The following is a 13,865-nucleotide window of genomic DNA, read 5'->3' as shown; positions in this document are numbered from 1 at the left end:
AAATAAGTACATCCCAAGCGGCACTCATTCATTAATCAACAATATATATCTCAGATGATTTTTCTTAAAAAATGCAATAATAAATAAACATATTTATTAAGTGATTGCTCAAAAATTTTTATGGATAAAAGAATTTAAAGTCTGTCAGTTTCTAACAGCTTGAGTAATTTTTAAGGGCTTTTGACTGATATGGTACTTTGCAAATTTATACAAACAAAATAGCTATAAAATAACAAATTCATTGAATACTTAACCCATTGTAGAAATTAGTTTGACCCGTGGATTCACAGGGAGAGGCTTCATCCTGAAGGGGTAACTCTTTTTAATAGAATAATCTTGAAGCAGAAGAACTAAACCAACGTGCAAACTTTTATACCACTCAGGACACAGGGCATTCCACATAATCGCTGACACTGTGCCTGAACTGTCAGCAACTTCCAAAAAGGTCTAGGAAAAAAAGAGTAAAAGCACAGGCATATTTGTTACTTTAACCTACAGGGTGTTCAAATTTTATTTTAAGAATGAGGAAGCAAAACTATAGGAGAATCACTGAATAATTTATGATATGAGAGATTCTGTAATGACAAAAAGTTATAAATGAAGAATTTTTAGTAATATGAGAAAATACTTAAGAAAATGTTAAATGATACAAAATTTTATGTATAATATGATTCCCATTTTGTAAGATAATTTACTATGATATATGCCATAGTTATATGTAATATATGATAGGCATACATATATGCATAGATGTGCTATCTATGACATACATATGATATCACAGATATGTGTATATATATGATATACACATACAAAAAAGGGGAATAAAACACACTTTAATATTAACAGTGGTTCTCTCTGAGTGGTAAGATTTGGGTTGATATTATTTATCAGCTTTATATATCTTTATACATTTTCCAAATTCCCTGTAGATATGTATAACTTTTACTATAAAAGCTTAATAAAGCACCTAAAATAATTCTTGATAACATGTGGAAATACAGTAAAATGTTAAGTTTAAAAAAAAACACAGGACAGAAATCAGCACCATATGGCATAGAGAGTCAAGATAACAGAAAAGTGTCAGATAGATTTGACAATTAGGTCTCTGGTGAGTGACCAGCTGAAGCAAAAAGTCAAACTAATTGTGTTGAGAAGTAAAAGGGAGGCAAGAAAGTGAAAACATATAGTGTAGACTACTTCTTCAAGGAGCTTGCCCAAAGAGAAGGACAGAGGGAATACAGGAGTCCTGATGTCAAACGAGATTTTTTTCCTTTTTTAAAATGGAAGACTAGACTATATTTATATGCTGGTGTAGAAAGCACAGTAAAGAAGAAGAAGTTGAAGATACAGAAAAAGGTGTGAAGGAGACCAGCTGGATCAAAGGAACTAAGGGGCACTAATACAGAAAGAATTTCTTTTTCTATAAGAAACTACATAGAAAAATACCTTGAAATATATATTTGTTCATTTTTAAAATTATTAAGTTGAACTTTAAAATATGTTATTTAAACATAAATTATCCTAATAAAGAGTCAGGTCTGTAAGTTATAATTCATGAGTGCTAAATTAACATATAATATCTTATCACTACTTATACCTGGTATGGCTCAGTCATCGTTTTATTGGGTTTTCCATAGTATCGCAGTTTTGATTTATGCAAGATTCTCACAAGCAATGCAGGAAATTTCCTTCTGCTAGACCAGGTCTTTTCAAGGTGAGAAAGGGAAATTATTCTGGTATCTAGAATACAAAAAAGAAAAAAAATCTTACTAAATATGTCATGGTGATTTCAAAATTCTATTTTATTGGTTAAAAATGGTAGCCAGATCATACCCAAAGCAACTCCTTCTCACCAGCTAAACCAGTCTGTATACTTCTCACATATAAAACTTAGTAATAAACATTATCCCTAATAATAATAGCTAAAACATATATATGACTTACTATATGACTAGAATATAGGTAAATACCTATGTTAACTAACACATCTAGATGGAATGTTCCATCTGGAATGCCCTCTACCTCATCAAACTGTGTAATTACTTCCTGGAAGACTTGGATCGAAACTTGCCTCCCTTAAGAAAAAACTCAATGCCATGGAATATTTTCCATGGCACTTATATATTTAACTTATAGAATTGTTTCATGATATATTTCTTTACTGCCCTCACCTTAGTCTCATATGTATAAGTTCGAACTTTCCCAAACATTCCAGACATGGTCCTGTAACAGGGCCTTTGCACTTGCTCTTCCCTGGGTCTGGAATGTCTTCCTCTTATATACCCAAGTGATTTCCTCTTAGATACCCGAGTGACTTTCTCTTCTCCTTCAAGTTTTGCTCAAAGGTCACTTTCTCAGTGATGTTAGCCCTAACCACCCTATAGAAAACTGATCCCCTTACTTATCTTCCATCCCATTTTATTTTTCTACATAGCACATATTACCTTCTCATATGCCATATAATTTACTTTAAAATGTTTTAATCTCCAAGCCTGCTAGCAAGTGCCAAAACTGCTTAAAAGCTATTCACCATCTTTAAAAGATTAACTTGTATTTCTAATTTTATACTTCCTTGGTTAAGAGGGGTTCCATCTGCAATTTTCTCCATTTTGCTCTCTCATAGCCCACAGTCCCAACTTTTAAAATGTGAATTTGTATTTTTTCCAATATTTATTTCTCTAAGGCATCCTCCACTTCCATTTTTATTTATGTAATGTATCACCTACTCAACTTTGCCATGAAAACCATTCTTGTAATTTCTTTTCAATAAGAGTTTAAATGGCCTTTTATAACTACAACTGTACCATTAACACTGCCCCCCCACTATTTTCAGTATTAGGATATCTTGTGTAAATTTCCCTCCAGATTCTCCCAATACATTACTAGCCCAGGATCACAGATCTTAATATTTGATGTGACATAATTAAGTGATTTCCTTTTAAATATGGTCAAACAAATTGCAGATCACCTCTGAATTATCTAGAAGGTATGTGGAACACTCTTCATCAATGAAGGCACATACACCTCCTTTACCAGCCAGAATAAATTCAAGAGCTACATGGTTTTGTAAAACCACAGTTGTAAGAGCCACTGTTTCTGCTACAATGGAGTCCAGACAGTTAGCCATGATCAGACATGTGCCTGATTAACATTTTCCCAGATTGGGTAAAAACCAAAAAAAACAAAAACAAAAACAAAACAAAACAAAACAAAAAAAAAACCTCGTTAACTTCATAGAATATACATATCTCTGAAATCTAAAAAAAAATTACAGGTTATACATAGACAATGAGGAATCTGTGTAAATTCATAGAAATAAGTGGGTTCATTATCAAAAGAAAGAATGAAAATAATAATAAACTACATATTCAATATAAAAAGTTAGTAAGCAATGCAATAGTGTTTCTCAAACTCTGTGGTCCCAGGACCCCTTTACTGTCTTAAAAATTACTGAAGACCTCAAAAAGCTTTTGTTTATGTGGGTAATATTTATCATATTTACCATATTATAAAGTAAAACTAAGAAATTAAAATATTCATTAATTCCTTTAAAACAACAATAAACCTGTTAATGTATACTAAAAAGGTATATTTTTGAAAAATGACTATATTTTCCAAAACCAAAAATGTAGTGGGAAGAGTGGCATTGTTTTACATTTTTGCAAATCTCTTCAGTGTCTACCTTAGTAGAAGACAACTGGATAAATCATATTTTCTTTGGCATTTATTCAGTCTGTTTCAATGTCACATGACATGTACCCTCTGGAAAACTCCACTCTACTTCTGAGAGAATGAGAGTAAAAAAAGATAAATAAAGCCTTAATACTATTATTATGAAAATACTTTTAACATTGCGAATCCCCTGAAAAAATCTTGGGGAAACACCTAGGGGTCCTTGGACCATACAGTGAAAACCACTGCAAAAGAATAAATCTAAGGAATATAGAAAGGAATAAAGATTAAAAACTGAAACTAATGAATTAGAAAACAGTATAACTGGCAAATTCAATTCCCTAGAAAAATTAATAAAAAGGTAAAACTTTAATAAGTGCAATCCTGAAGAAAGCAAACAAAAAAATGTTTGGAATGTGATCAACCATAAACATAGAGAAAATCATTTTAAAGATTACTATATATAATTATATATCACTAAACGTGAAAATATCAGTGAAATAGATAATCTTCTAGAAAAATATGAATTACCAATATTGTTGCCCTAAGGAACAGAAGAACACTGGAACAGGTCAATAACCATGCAAGAAAATGAAAAAGTTCACAAATAATGACCTCCCAAAATTGCACCAGGTTTATATGGTTTTTAACAATTTTCATTTTAACAATTTTCAAAGAATAGCTCTTTCTCTTAACTATAAGTTGTTCTAGAGCACAATAAAATATAGAAATTATACCAATTCATTTTATAAACTTAGATAAATCCTGAAAAATTATGACAGAAATAGTACAAAAGAGAAAACTATAAACCCAAAACATTTACGATGGCAAAAATCCTAAATCAAATACTTTCAAATCCAATGTAGCAGTATGCCAAATTACATCATGATCAAGTAGAGTCCTAAACCTCTTGTCTTGTTCAGGAGGAGAATATTATAAATTCTAAATAATCCTGGAGATTGACATAAAATGTAAGTTCAAATGATTTTGTTAAAACATTAAAGAGAATAAAAATATATTACTTCTAAAGCACTAGAAGAAAAAAAAATTTTAATCCTGTGAAAGCAAAAAAAAAATAGTAAAAAAAAAATAAAGCATGGCATATAGTAAACAAAGTAGGACTGCAAGAACAGGTACAATCATTAATTATATTAAATTTAATTGGATTAAATTCATCTCTTGAAAGAAAACGAATTGGTTTGGGTCAAAAAGCAAAATCTTGGCTATAGAAAGAAACCTAAAACAAAATGGAAATAAAGTGATGAACAAAGATACATACACTAGGCTAGTGGTTATCAAAGTGTGGCCTTTGTACCAGCAGCATCAATGTGTTAGAAATGTAAACTCTAGGGCAGATGTACTGAATCAGAAACTGGTGATGGGGCACAGCAATCTGAATTTTAAAACACTTTTGAGGTGATATGGATGCCCAGTCATGTTTGAGAATCATTGCCCTAAATGCTAACTAAAAGACAGTGGAAGTGGTAAACAGTACTATCAAAATATACAAAATATAATTCGAGGCAAAAAGGGACTAAGAGGGACTTCCCTGGCGGTCCAGTGGTTAAAACTCTGGGCTTCCACGGCAGGGGGCGCGTATTCCATTCCTGGTTGGGGAACTAAGATGCCCCATGTAGTGCTGTGCGGCCAAAAAAAAAAAGGGGACTAAGAGATAAATTCTATATTGATAGAGTAAAATCCACCATGATATTAACAAGTTATGAAACTTTACACATTACAGCAACATCTAAATCGAAAACTTAGATGTTGAGAAATGAACAAAACCACCATCATAAAGAGAAGCCAATATTCCTCTCAAAGAAATGGGCAAGTAAAATAGATTTTAAAATAAGGATAAGGAATATTTTAATTTAAAAACTTCATATAATAAGGAACTTCATGTCTAATAAGTAAGCTTTTTCTAAACTTTTGGGGGTAAAGAGGAACTCAAATTTAAAATCAGAAAATATGAGTAAGGAGTAATAATGAAATTTCTATACTTCAAAACCTGGGGGATACAGCCAAAGCAGTACTCATGGGAAATTTCAGAACTGTTAAAGCTTTTGGAAGAAATAAACAAGGAAATAAATGAACCAAGCATTGGACTCAAGAAGGTAGAACGCCCCCCCCCCCCCGCCAAAAAAAGAACAAAGGAAGGAAAAAGAATTAAAGAGGACAGCAAAAATAAAGTAGAAACATCTCCCCGATACAGACTTCTTAATTAGTAAAGCTAAAAGTCTTTTCTTATTTTTGAATACCAAGAAAGTAGACAAACCTCTGGCAAGGCTGACCATAAAAAAGGGTGAAGACACAAACATTAGGAACGCATCAGGGGATGTAACTGACAAGACAGAGATTTAAAAATGTAGACTACTATGTACAACTTTGAGATCTAGGTGAAATGAGATTTCCTAGCGAAATATCAACTCTCAATAATGCACTCAAAGCATTATTGGTTTTACCACTTTTTCAAAAAACTGAAAAGGAATCATTCGCCCAACTCCCAATCCCGGCCCAAGGTCCCAGGTTCAAATCGTTTTAGGGGTAAATTCTACCACACTTTCAATGAACACATGATTTCTGTAAGTACAGAAAAACAGGTAACTCATCCTACTAGGCTAATATTAATTAACCTGATATCAAAATCGAACTGAAATAGTACTCTCCTAAAAAATAACAAAACTTATGGACCAAATTCACTTGAATATACAGATATAACAATAACAAGCATGACCAAGTAGAAACAAAAGTGGTTCAACATTAGAAAATCCAGGAATGTAATTTATTTCATTCATTCCTTTATTCAATGAACCTGTATTGGATGCCTACTATGTTCCAGACATTGTTCTGGGTATAGGAGAAACAGCCCACAGCAGTGAGGAAAAAAAAGAGTGCTTGCCCCCCTGGATCTTACAAACTAGTGGGAGGAGAAAAAAAAGAAAATAATTTCAGTGTGTTACCAATTCTATGAAGGGCATTTGCAAGGTGATGTAATAACAATAAATGCGGAAGGAATGCATATTTTAGAGAGCCCTTTTCTAATATATTTTATATATCTGAGTTGAAACCTGAGGATGGGAAGGAACTTTCCAGAAAGAGGAAAAAGCCAGGAGCAAAGTACCTGAGGGCAGGACAGAGCTTGGAGGTTTAAAGATTTAAAAGGTGGCTGGCGTGGCCGAAACAAAATGGTGGAGGAGAGCGGTTAGAGAGGCGCGTAACGGCCCCTTTCTTGTAGGGCAGGTCCCCGCAAAGTGCGGCCCTCAGGCCAAATCCAGGCTGCTGCCCGGTTTTGTTAATAAAGTTCTAGTTTTAACACAACCAAACCCATGCAATTACATATTTTCTGTGGCTGCTTTCCACAAACAATGGCAAAGTTTAATAGCTACAGCAGAGACCATAGGTCTCGCAAAGACAAAAAGATTTACTATCCGGCTCTTTACAGACAGTTTGCCAACCGCCGTAGGGCCACGTGGACCCCGGTAGGAGGTCTAGATTTTCTTGCAGTGCGGAGCTACTGGAAGGATTTAGACAGGAGAGTGGCACAGTCTAACTTCCTTTTTATTTTATTTTATTTTTTTGGCCGCGCCCTCGGCTTGCGGGATCTTAGTTCCCCCACTAAGGATTGAACCCTGGCCGCCGGCACTGGAAGCGCGGAGTCCTAACTCGGACCGCCAGGGAATTCCCCTAACTTCCCTTTTAAACCGCTGCCTCTGAGATCGTATTGGTACCTTTAGAATAGGGTATTGAACGAGGAGAGGGAGCTTTTTGGGGTTCTTGAAATGCTCTGTATCTTGATCTAGGAGGGTGGTTACACAGATATATATACAGATAGCTGTATTTTTAAGGCTCTTCTATTTTACTGTGTACACACTATACCTAATAGAAAAGTTTTAAAAGCACAAAATCGCACCACAAAACTAAGAGGAACGGAGTGGGAGAAAATAATTTGCAAAATACGGCAAACAAAACTTAATACCCATTAGCAAAGAAATCCTACAAATTAATCAGAAAAAGTCAAAAGATATAATTAAAAATAACAGTACAGGGAAATGGGCACTGTCTTACATATGTTGGTGGTAATGTAAATTAGCACAACCTTTTAAGAAGCTGCTTTGTCAATATCCATTTAATTAAAAAAGTCAAATACTCTTTAACCCAGCAATTTCCGTTCTAGGAAGCCAACCATTCAACAGAAATACTTGCACATAGTGAACAAATACAGGTATATCCTAATGATGTTCAGCACTGGATCTAAAACTGAAAAACCAATAACTGCCTAAAATTATAAATTACCCATTAACGTGGGCATGGTTATATAAATCAGGGTACATCCATACTATGGAAAAGTGTATAAAAAGATGTACGTTAAAGATGTTTGAGAGAAGTGGAAATAACAAATCATGCAATGTAATATAATTCATTTTTCCCCATTTTAAGAGGAAAGTTGAAGGCATACGAGGAGGCAAAACGGGTCTCTTACTCCACCCAAGCATTTTATTATTAAAAATTTCAAACATACAGCAAACCTGAAAAGAACACCAATATACCCACTTCTATATTTTGTCATCAACACTTTACTGTACTTGGGTCTTACACTTTTAATACAATATACTTTTAAATATAAAGTTTGGATTTTTTAGCACATGGACATTGCCTTTTGTAATAAAAATATGGTTTCAATAATGAATAGATATTACTTTCACAATCAGAAAAATGAAATATATTTTTACAAATTATTATTCCCCTCAATTCTTCTAGAGCACGAATTTTTCATTTGTACATTCAATTCTAAAAATAAAAATGACCAACAGAGTACTAATGCACTACTGCCTTATTCCATGCTTGAGATAAAAAATCATTCCATTATTTCATCCCTGAAATGAATATCTTGTTTTTAAAGTTTAAGTTATTTAATCATCCTTAGCTACACATTTCTACAGCCATCTTCTTTTCCTTATAACTGGATATTACTTTAATTGCATATTTTCGTCCGAGATATCTTTTCACTTTCAAGTTTGTTGCTGTTACACATCATAATAAGATTATCTACGATCTAGCATTATCACTGCAATGTTTAAAAAAAAAACCTGAAAAGCAGTAAATGTAAAAATTTATCTTTCTCGCTCCACTACTTTCGCCTTATATTTTTTGCACTTTATTTCTTCCCCATTCCACACACGTACATGCCTATAGTACTATCATTCCCCTTATTCCATCTCTTACAGATAAAAACATATTTTAGAGCATTTGCTGATGACGGACGAGCTAGCATTATCAGGTTAACTTCCTACTTCTGAAACAGAAGAACTGAACTTCTCAGGTTAGTATTGTTCGTGGTAAGTAATAAGAAACACAAAAATGAGAATTCCAAGCTTTCCCACAAAATCACACATTCAAAAAACAACATTTACATAACTGCCACACTCAAAGGTATAGAAAATGGCGTTTCATTAAATGTGAATTATAAAGGAATAAATCACGGAACACCCTTTTTTGAACGAAAGTTAAAACAGGCAAAACCACAAATATTTACAACCTTTACGCCGAATTCAAATCTATACACTTTCCAACCAACACAGAAAGTACTACTTCCACGACTGGAATGGGACTAAAACTAAGATGAATTCCACTGTAGTCAAACGTATAACGAAAACATGAGGAATACTGACTGCAACATCACTACGTTCGTCAGATTAAATTTAAGATGTATTCGGACACTTCCTGACTGGCCACTTTTACAATCAAAGCAAGACGCGAGCTGGAACCCCATCACCCTTCAAAGCTTGTCTCTTACCACTCCCGGCTTATAATTAACAATACCAAAGCACCTTCGTTTCCTTTCCCATTAAAGCAAGCTCCCGAAAACTTTAACCCCTCCGTCGTTCCCTCCAATTACTTACTGTTAAAATTGTACTCCTCAGGTTCCTTGTTGCTTAACCAGATATCTCCATATGGATCTTCGTTATTCCACAGGGCCAGGTAATGGCTCTTTCCGCCTCTTAATGGCCTCTCCGGGATTTCCCGGTGCGCTCTATTTCTGAAGGGAATTTCTAAAGAAATGGAGTCCAGGGACTCCCCACAGTGGACGTTATCTATGCACAGGATCCCCTGGCCTAATCTTTTCTCGTTGTAAACACACGAGACTCTGGAAATTTTCACTTCTATGCCAACTTTGAGAATATTTTTATACACGAGAAAATTCAGGCTGGGGTCCAGGTAGCACTTCTCACGGAACACCCCGTCCGAGATCGTCACATCATAGCAATAAAGCGGAGGTTTAGATTCCATGTCGCGTGCCTCACCCTCTAACAGGTACCTCTGGACGGCCAAAACAGCGACAGGCACAACCTCCGACGGGGTGATCCACTGGAGAGGTGAGTCCGTTGCTTGCTCAAGGACCTTTTGGATCCAGGACCTGCGCCTTTGGATCACACCTCTCTGGACCCCAGCCTCATTTCTCTCAGGGTTCGGCAGATCGAGCCCAGCATGTGACGGGCCTTCCTGCGGCTCACCTAACTGACCAGACATTGCGGGGTGACCGCGTACCCTCTTCGCTCCCAAAAGCTAACTTTTCTCGTCAGAGCCTGAGAGAAACCGCGCGCTCGCGCAACGGCCGCTACTCTGACAGGACTGACCGGTAAAGCTCCGCCCAGTCGTGACGCTATGAAGCCTTTACGTGAGCGTGCGTCAGCTCGCTGGCTCCGCCCCTCGCTCAGCGCGCTTCCGTCTCTCAGGCACCGTTACTAGTCAGTCACTCCCGGGTTTAGGTACCGGGTCGTCTAACGTAGTGACCGCCCATTTGCCAGGATAGGAGAAGCGGGAAAACCGTTGGTCGCCATGGTTTCCAAAACAAAGTAGCAAGAGGGAGGGGGAGGAGCCCTCGTGGCTCTTCTGGAAAGGAGGGTGCAGAGAGGCAAGAAAAGAGAACGTGGCTGGAAGCGGGAGGCAAGAAGTCATAGCTCAGGAGTTCCGGGCTTTTGGCCTTGGGCCAGCCACAGAAGGTAAATTAGAGTTTGATATACGTGAATGTGATAATATGGGTCTCCTGTAGTATGAACAAAACTAGACAATGTATGCACAGCCTTTAGGACAGCTCCTAGCACAAAAAGTCCTCCATAAACATTAGTTGTTATGTTATTAGCATTCGCATAATTGCAGTGGCTCCCTGAGTGCAGGGTGGGTGAATTCGTGATTAAGTGCAAATGAAGCCAGAAAACTATAGAACTGGCTTGGTGGAGAGCTGCCTTTAGATTACACTTCTTAAAATATACTTATGTTTTATACAATACCTGGCTTAACATACAGGTAGGCTATAGAATTTCAGAAGCTGCATTTCTAAACTACAAGGATTGTATATGGAATGAATGTAATGTGAAAAAGCTGGTAAGAATAGTCAGAATTAAAAATAAAACATTTATTCCATGTACCCAGATGTGCCAGTGTACACAGAACATAGTAATTGTCCTAAGAATACTTTTCAAAGATAGAAACAGGCATGTTTTGATTATATTAATCTCCCTTGGCTGTCTATTTCATCATTCATTATTCACTATTTATGAAGTCCCTACCATGAGGCAGGCACTGTTCTAGGCCATTATGGATAACAGTGGACAGGCTCCTTTACTCAAGCTTCTTCTCACTGCCATTATTAATATTTAACTAATTCACTAATTCTACATGTATTTCTTGAGTGTCTGCTCTAGGCCTGGTACACTCTTGCTTTGGAGACCAAAAAACATGTTAAGGGGAAACGGAGGGGAGGGGGCAGGAGTTAATATTTTATATACAGTATGATTAGGGAAGAGTTCTCTATTAAGAGATTGAATAGAGCAGAGATCTGCAGGAAGTGAGGGAGTGTGTGGACTTCTTGGGAAAGGACACTTAAATCAGAGGGAACAGTAAGAATAGATTCCGTGAGACAGAAGCATGCTTGATATTTTAAAGGAAATGCAAAAAGCCAGTTGACTGGAGTGGAGAGGTGAGAGGAGGAGTGGTAGGAGATAAAGTCAGAGAGGTAGAAGGGCCTTGTAGGCTTTGCTCTGTTTTGAGCAGAAGAGTGACCTAACACTTCAGCTTGAGCCCCACTTCCTTCATGAAGCCTCCCATAATCAATTTATTCTAGAATGATCTTTCTCTTATCTGTATCACCTTGTATGTATCACTCATTTAACATTTATCATCTAATACCTTGTAATTAAAAACAAAACTTTTAATGTATGTAGCTCATCTCCCTAAGTTACGGTTTCTCAACCTGGACACTGTTGACATTTAGGGTCAGAAAATTATTTGTTGTGAGAATGTCTTGTGCACTGGAGGATGTTTAGAAACATTCCTGGACGCTACCCACTAGATACCTGTAGCACTACTCTTCCCTCCCAGTTGTAACAACCAAAAATATCTCTAGACATCGACAAATGTCCCCTGGGGGGCAAAATCACCCCTTGTTAGGAGCCACTAATTTAACTAGACTGTAAGCCTTTTGAGAGTAGAAATTGATTTTTTTCTTTATTGTTTCCTATAGTTCTTTCACTCTTGCTATAAGTAAAAGGCATTCAAGTATTTTAAATAAATGAAACATGTAATTCCCACTGCCTCTCCACCAAAGGGAATATATATGTGTGCCTCTCTGTAAACAAATATAATAAACAAAAATCCAAACTTACAAAGCACAAAATAAGTAAGCTCCCCGAGTGTAGGTACTTTGTTATGTTCACTGCTGCATCTCCAGTGCAAAAATCAGTATTCTAGCAGATAGCAGGTGCTCAATAGTAATTGTTGAATGAATAAATGAAATTATGGGTTTTTATTGGATTTACTGCAGGAGTCATTAAATATCAGCTATCTCTGTTGTTTATCCAAGAAGAACTGATTTTAAATCTTTCAAATCCGTTCCATCAGCACCCCCTAAACTATATACTCAGTGGAATTTATACATAATAGTATTGTATCATCATATTCTGAGTCTATCTAATTCATAAAAGATGAATATTGGCAATGGTGCTCAGTAGTTGAATAATTACTGGAATTGGGAAGAAATAGCACCCATGTTTGTTTTTACAATACCACACACAATAAAGATATACACTAACTATGAGAACATAGTTGAAGTCTTTTGTATTGTTCTACTGACAATCTGCTGATAGTGCATCTCCCCGAGAATTAAGGTGTCTACTTGAATAGTTATCACACCTATGTATGAATGTTCTCTGAAGGCATTAGAAGCACCTGTTTTGGGATTAATTACTCAATAATAGAATAAGTAAGAGAAATGACTTTTAGAGCCAATAATAGGTATCATTTAGGTTATTGATTTTTTCTCTCCCCTGAGATCTGGACAATGTTATAGTGCCCTCCAGAGCTTAAAATAGTAAAAGCAGGCGCTACACTACTTTTATTTCATGAAACGGTGATGTTCTGAGATATTCAAAACACTTTAAATACAACATGAAATTTATTTTGGCAGTCCATTAAATTTGGTGCAGATTATCTGCCACATCGATTTTCCTCATCTTTAAAATTGGACTAATGAAAGTATTCACAGTAGTTGAAAAATTAAGTTAGTTCATATAGATAAAGTGCTTAAAACTGTGTTTGGCACATACTAAGAGTTCAGTAAATGCTAGCAATTGTTATTATTATTCTAAAAAGAAGATACAGGCATAACATAAGATCATAGAATGCTAGAACTACAGGGAGCCATTATATACCCACTAACTAGTTCAGTGTTCTTCATACTGTGGGTGGTGAGGCGTTAATGAGGTCATGAAGTCAATTTATTGGGTTACAACCAGCAACTAAAAATATGAAAAAGTTTAGAACAGAAAATGTCAGAGTACCTCACACATAGTAATGGTAAGGATTGCTTCATACAATTTTTATTTTAGATTTGTTGGTATGTATATGTGTATACTGCATCATGATGTAAAATGTTTTTCTTACTATAGATTGTGACCGGAAAATTTTAAAAAACGACTGCTATAATTCAACCCTCTTTTACTACAGTGAAGGAACTGAGGCCCAGAAAACGGGACTCTTGTGACCAAGATCACACAGTGGTAAGTGACAGAGCATCAGAACTATTAGCCAAGACTCCTGCTTATTAAGCCAATGTCCTTTCCACGACATAAGGTTGCACAGATCCTGGATTATCCCCCTGATGTATCAGTTTTTTATTGAATAATCTTGTTTTG

At 35.9% G+C, this 13,865-nt stretch overlaps 2 protein-coding genes across 9 annotated transcripts in view; one reads left to right on the top strand and one right to left on the bottom strand.

Annotated features, from left to right (window-relative positions):
• The window catches only part of RADX (RPA1 related single stranded DNA binding protein, X-linked), a 63,602-nt gene extending 53,230 nt beyond the window's left edge, over positions 1-10,372 (bottom strand). For all 3 annotated transcript variants that reach the window (XM_082447546.1, XM_082447548.1, XM_082447547.1), the window contains exons 1-3: positions 9,576-10,372; positions 1,601-1,743; positions 255-447 (exon numbers count right to left, since the gene is read on the bottom strand). In XM_082447546.1, coding sequence (XP_082303672.1) covers positions 255-447; positions 1,601-1,743; positions 9,576-10,203 — 964 coding nt within the window. In that variant the 5' untranslated portion in view covers positions 10,204-10,372. The remainder of the gene's footprint in view (positions 1-254; positions 448-1,600; positions 1,744-9,575) is intronic.
• Positions 10,373-10,472: 100 nt separating this feature from the next.
• Positions 10,473-13,865, top strand: part of LOC309653216 (uncharacterized protein) — a 54,126-nt gene continuing 50,733 nt past the window's right edge. For 3 of the 6 annotated variants that reach the window (XR_014259038.1, XR_014259039.1, XR_014259040.1), the window contains exons 1-2: positions 10,473-10,676; positions 13,678-13,730. The gene's annotated coding sequence lies outside the window, so the exon portion shown is untranslated. Of the gene's footprint in view, positions 10,677-13,619; positions 13,731-13,865 lie in introns of all 6 variants that reach the window. The other 3 variants (XR_014259041.1, XR_014259042.1, XR_014259043.1) reach the window with 1 other exon arrangement.

This window comes from Balaenoptera physalus, assembly GCF_965194825.1.
Source record: "Balaenoptera physalus genome assembly, chromosome: X".
Classification (NCBI taxonomy): domain Eukaryota; kingdom Metazoa; phylum Chordata; class Mammalia; order Artiodactyla; family Balaenopteridae; genus Balaenoptera; species Balaenoptera physalus.
The sequence above is the reverse complement of the archived record's forward strand: the minus strand, read 5'-3'. Positions and strand labels throughout refer to the sequence as shown.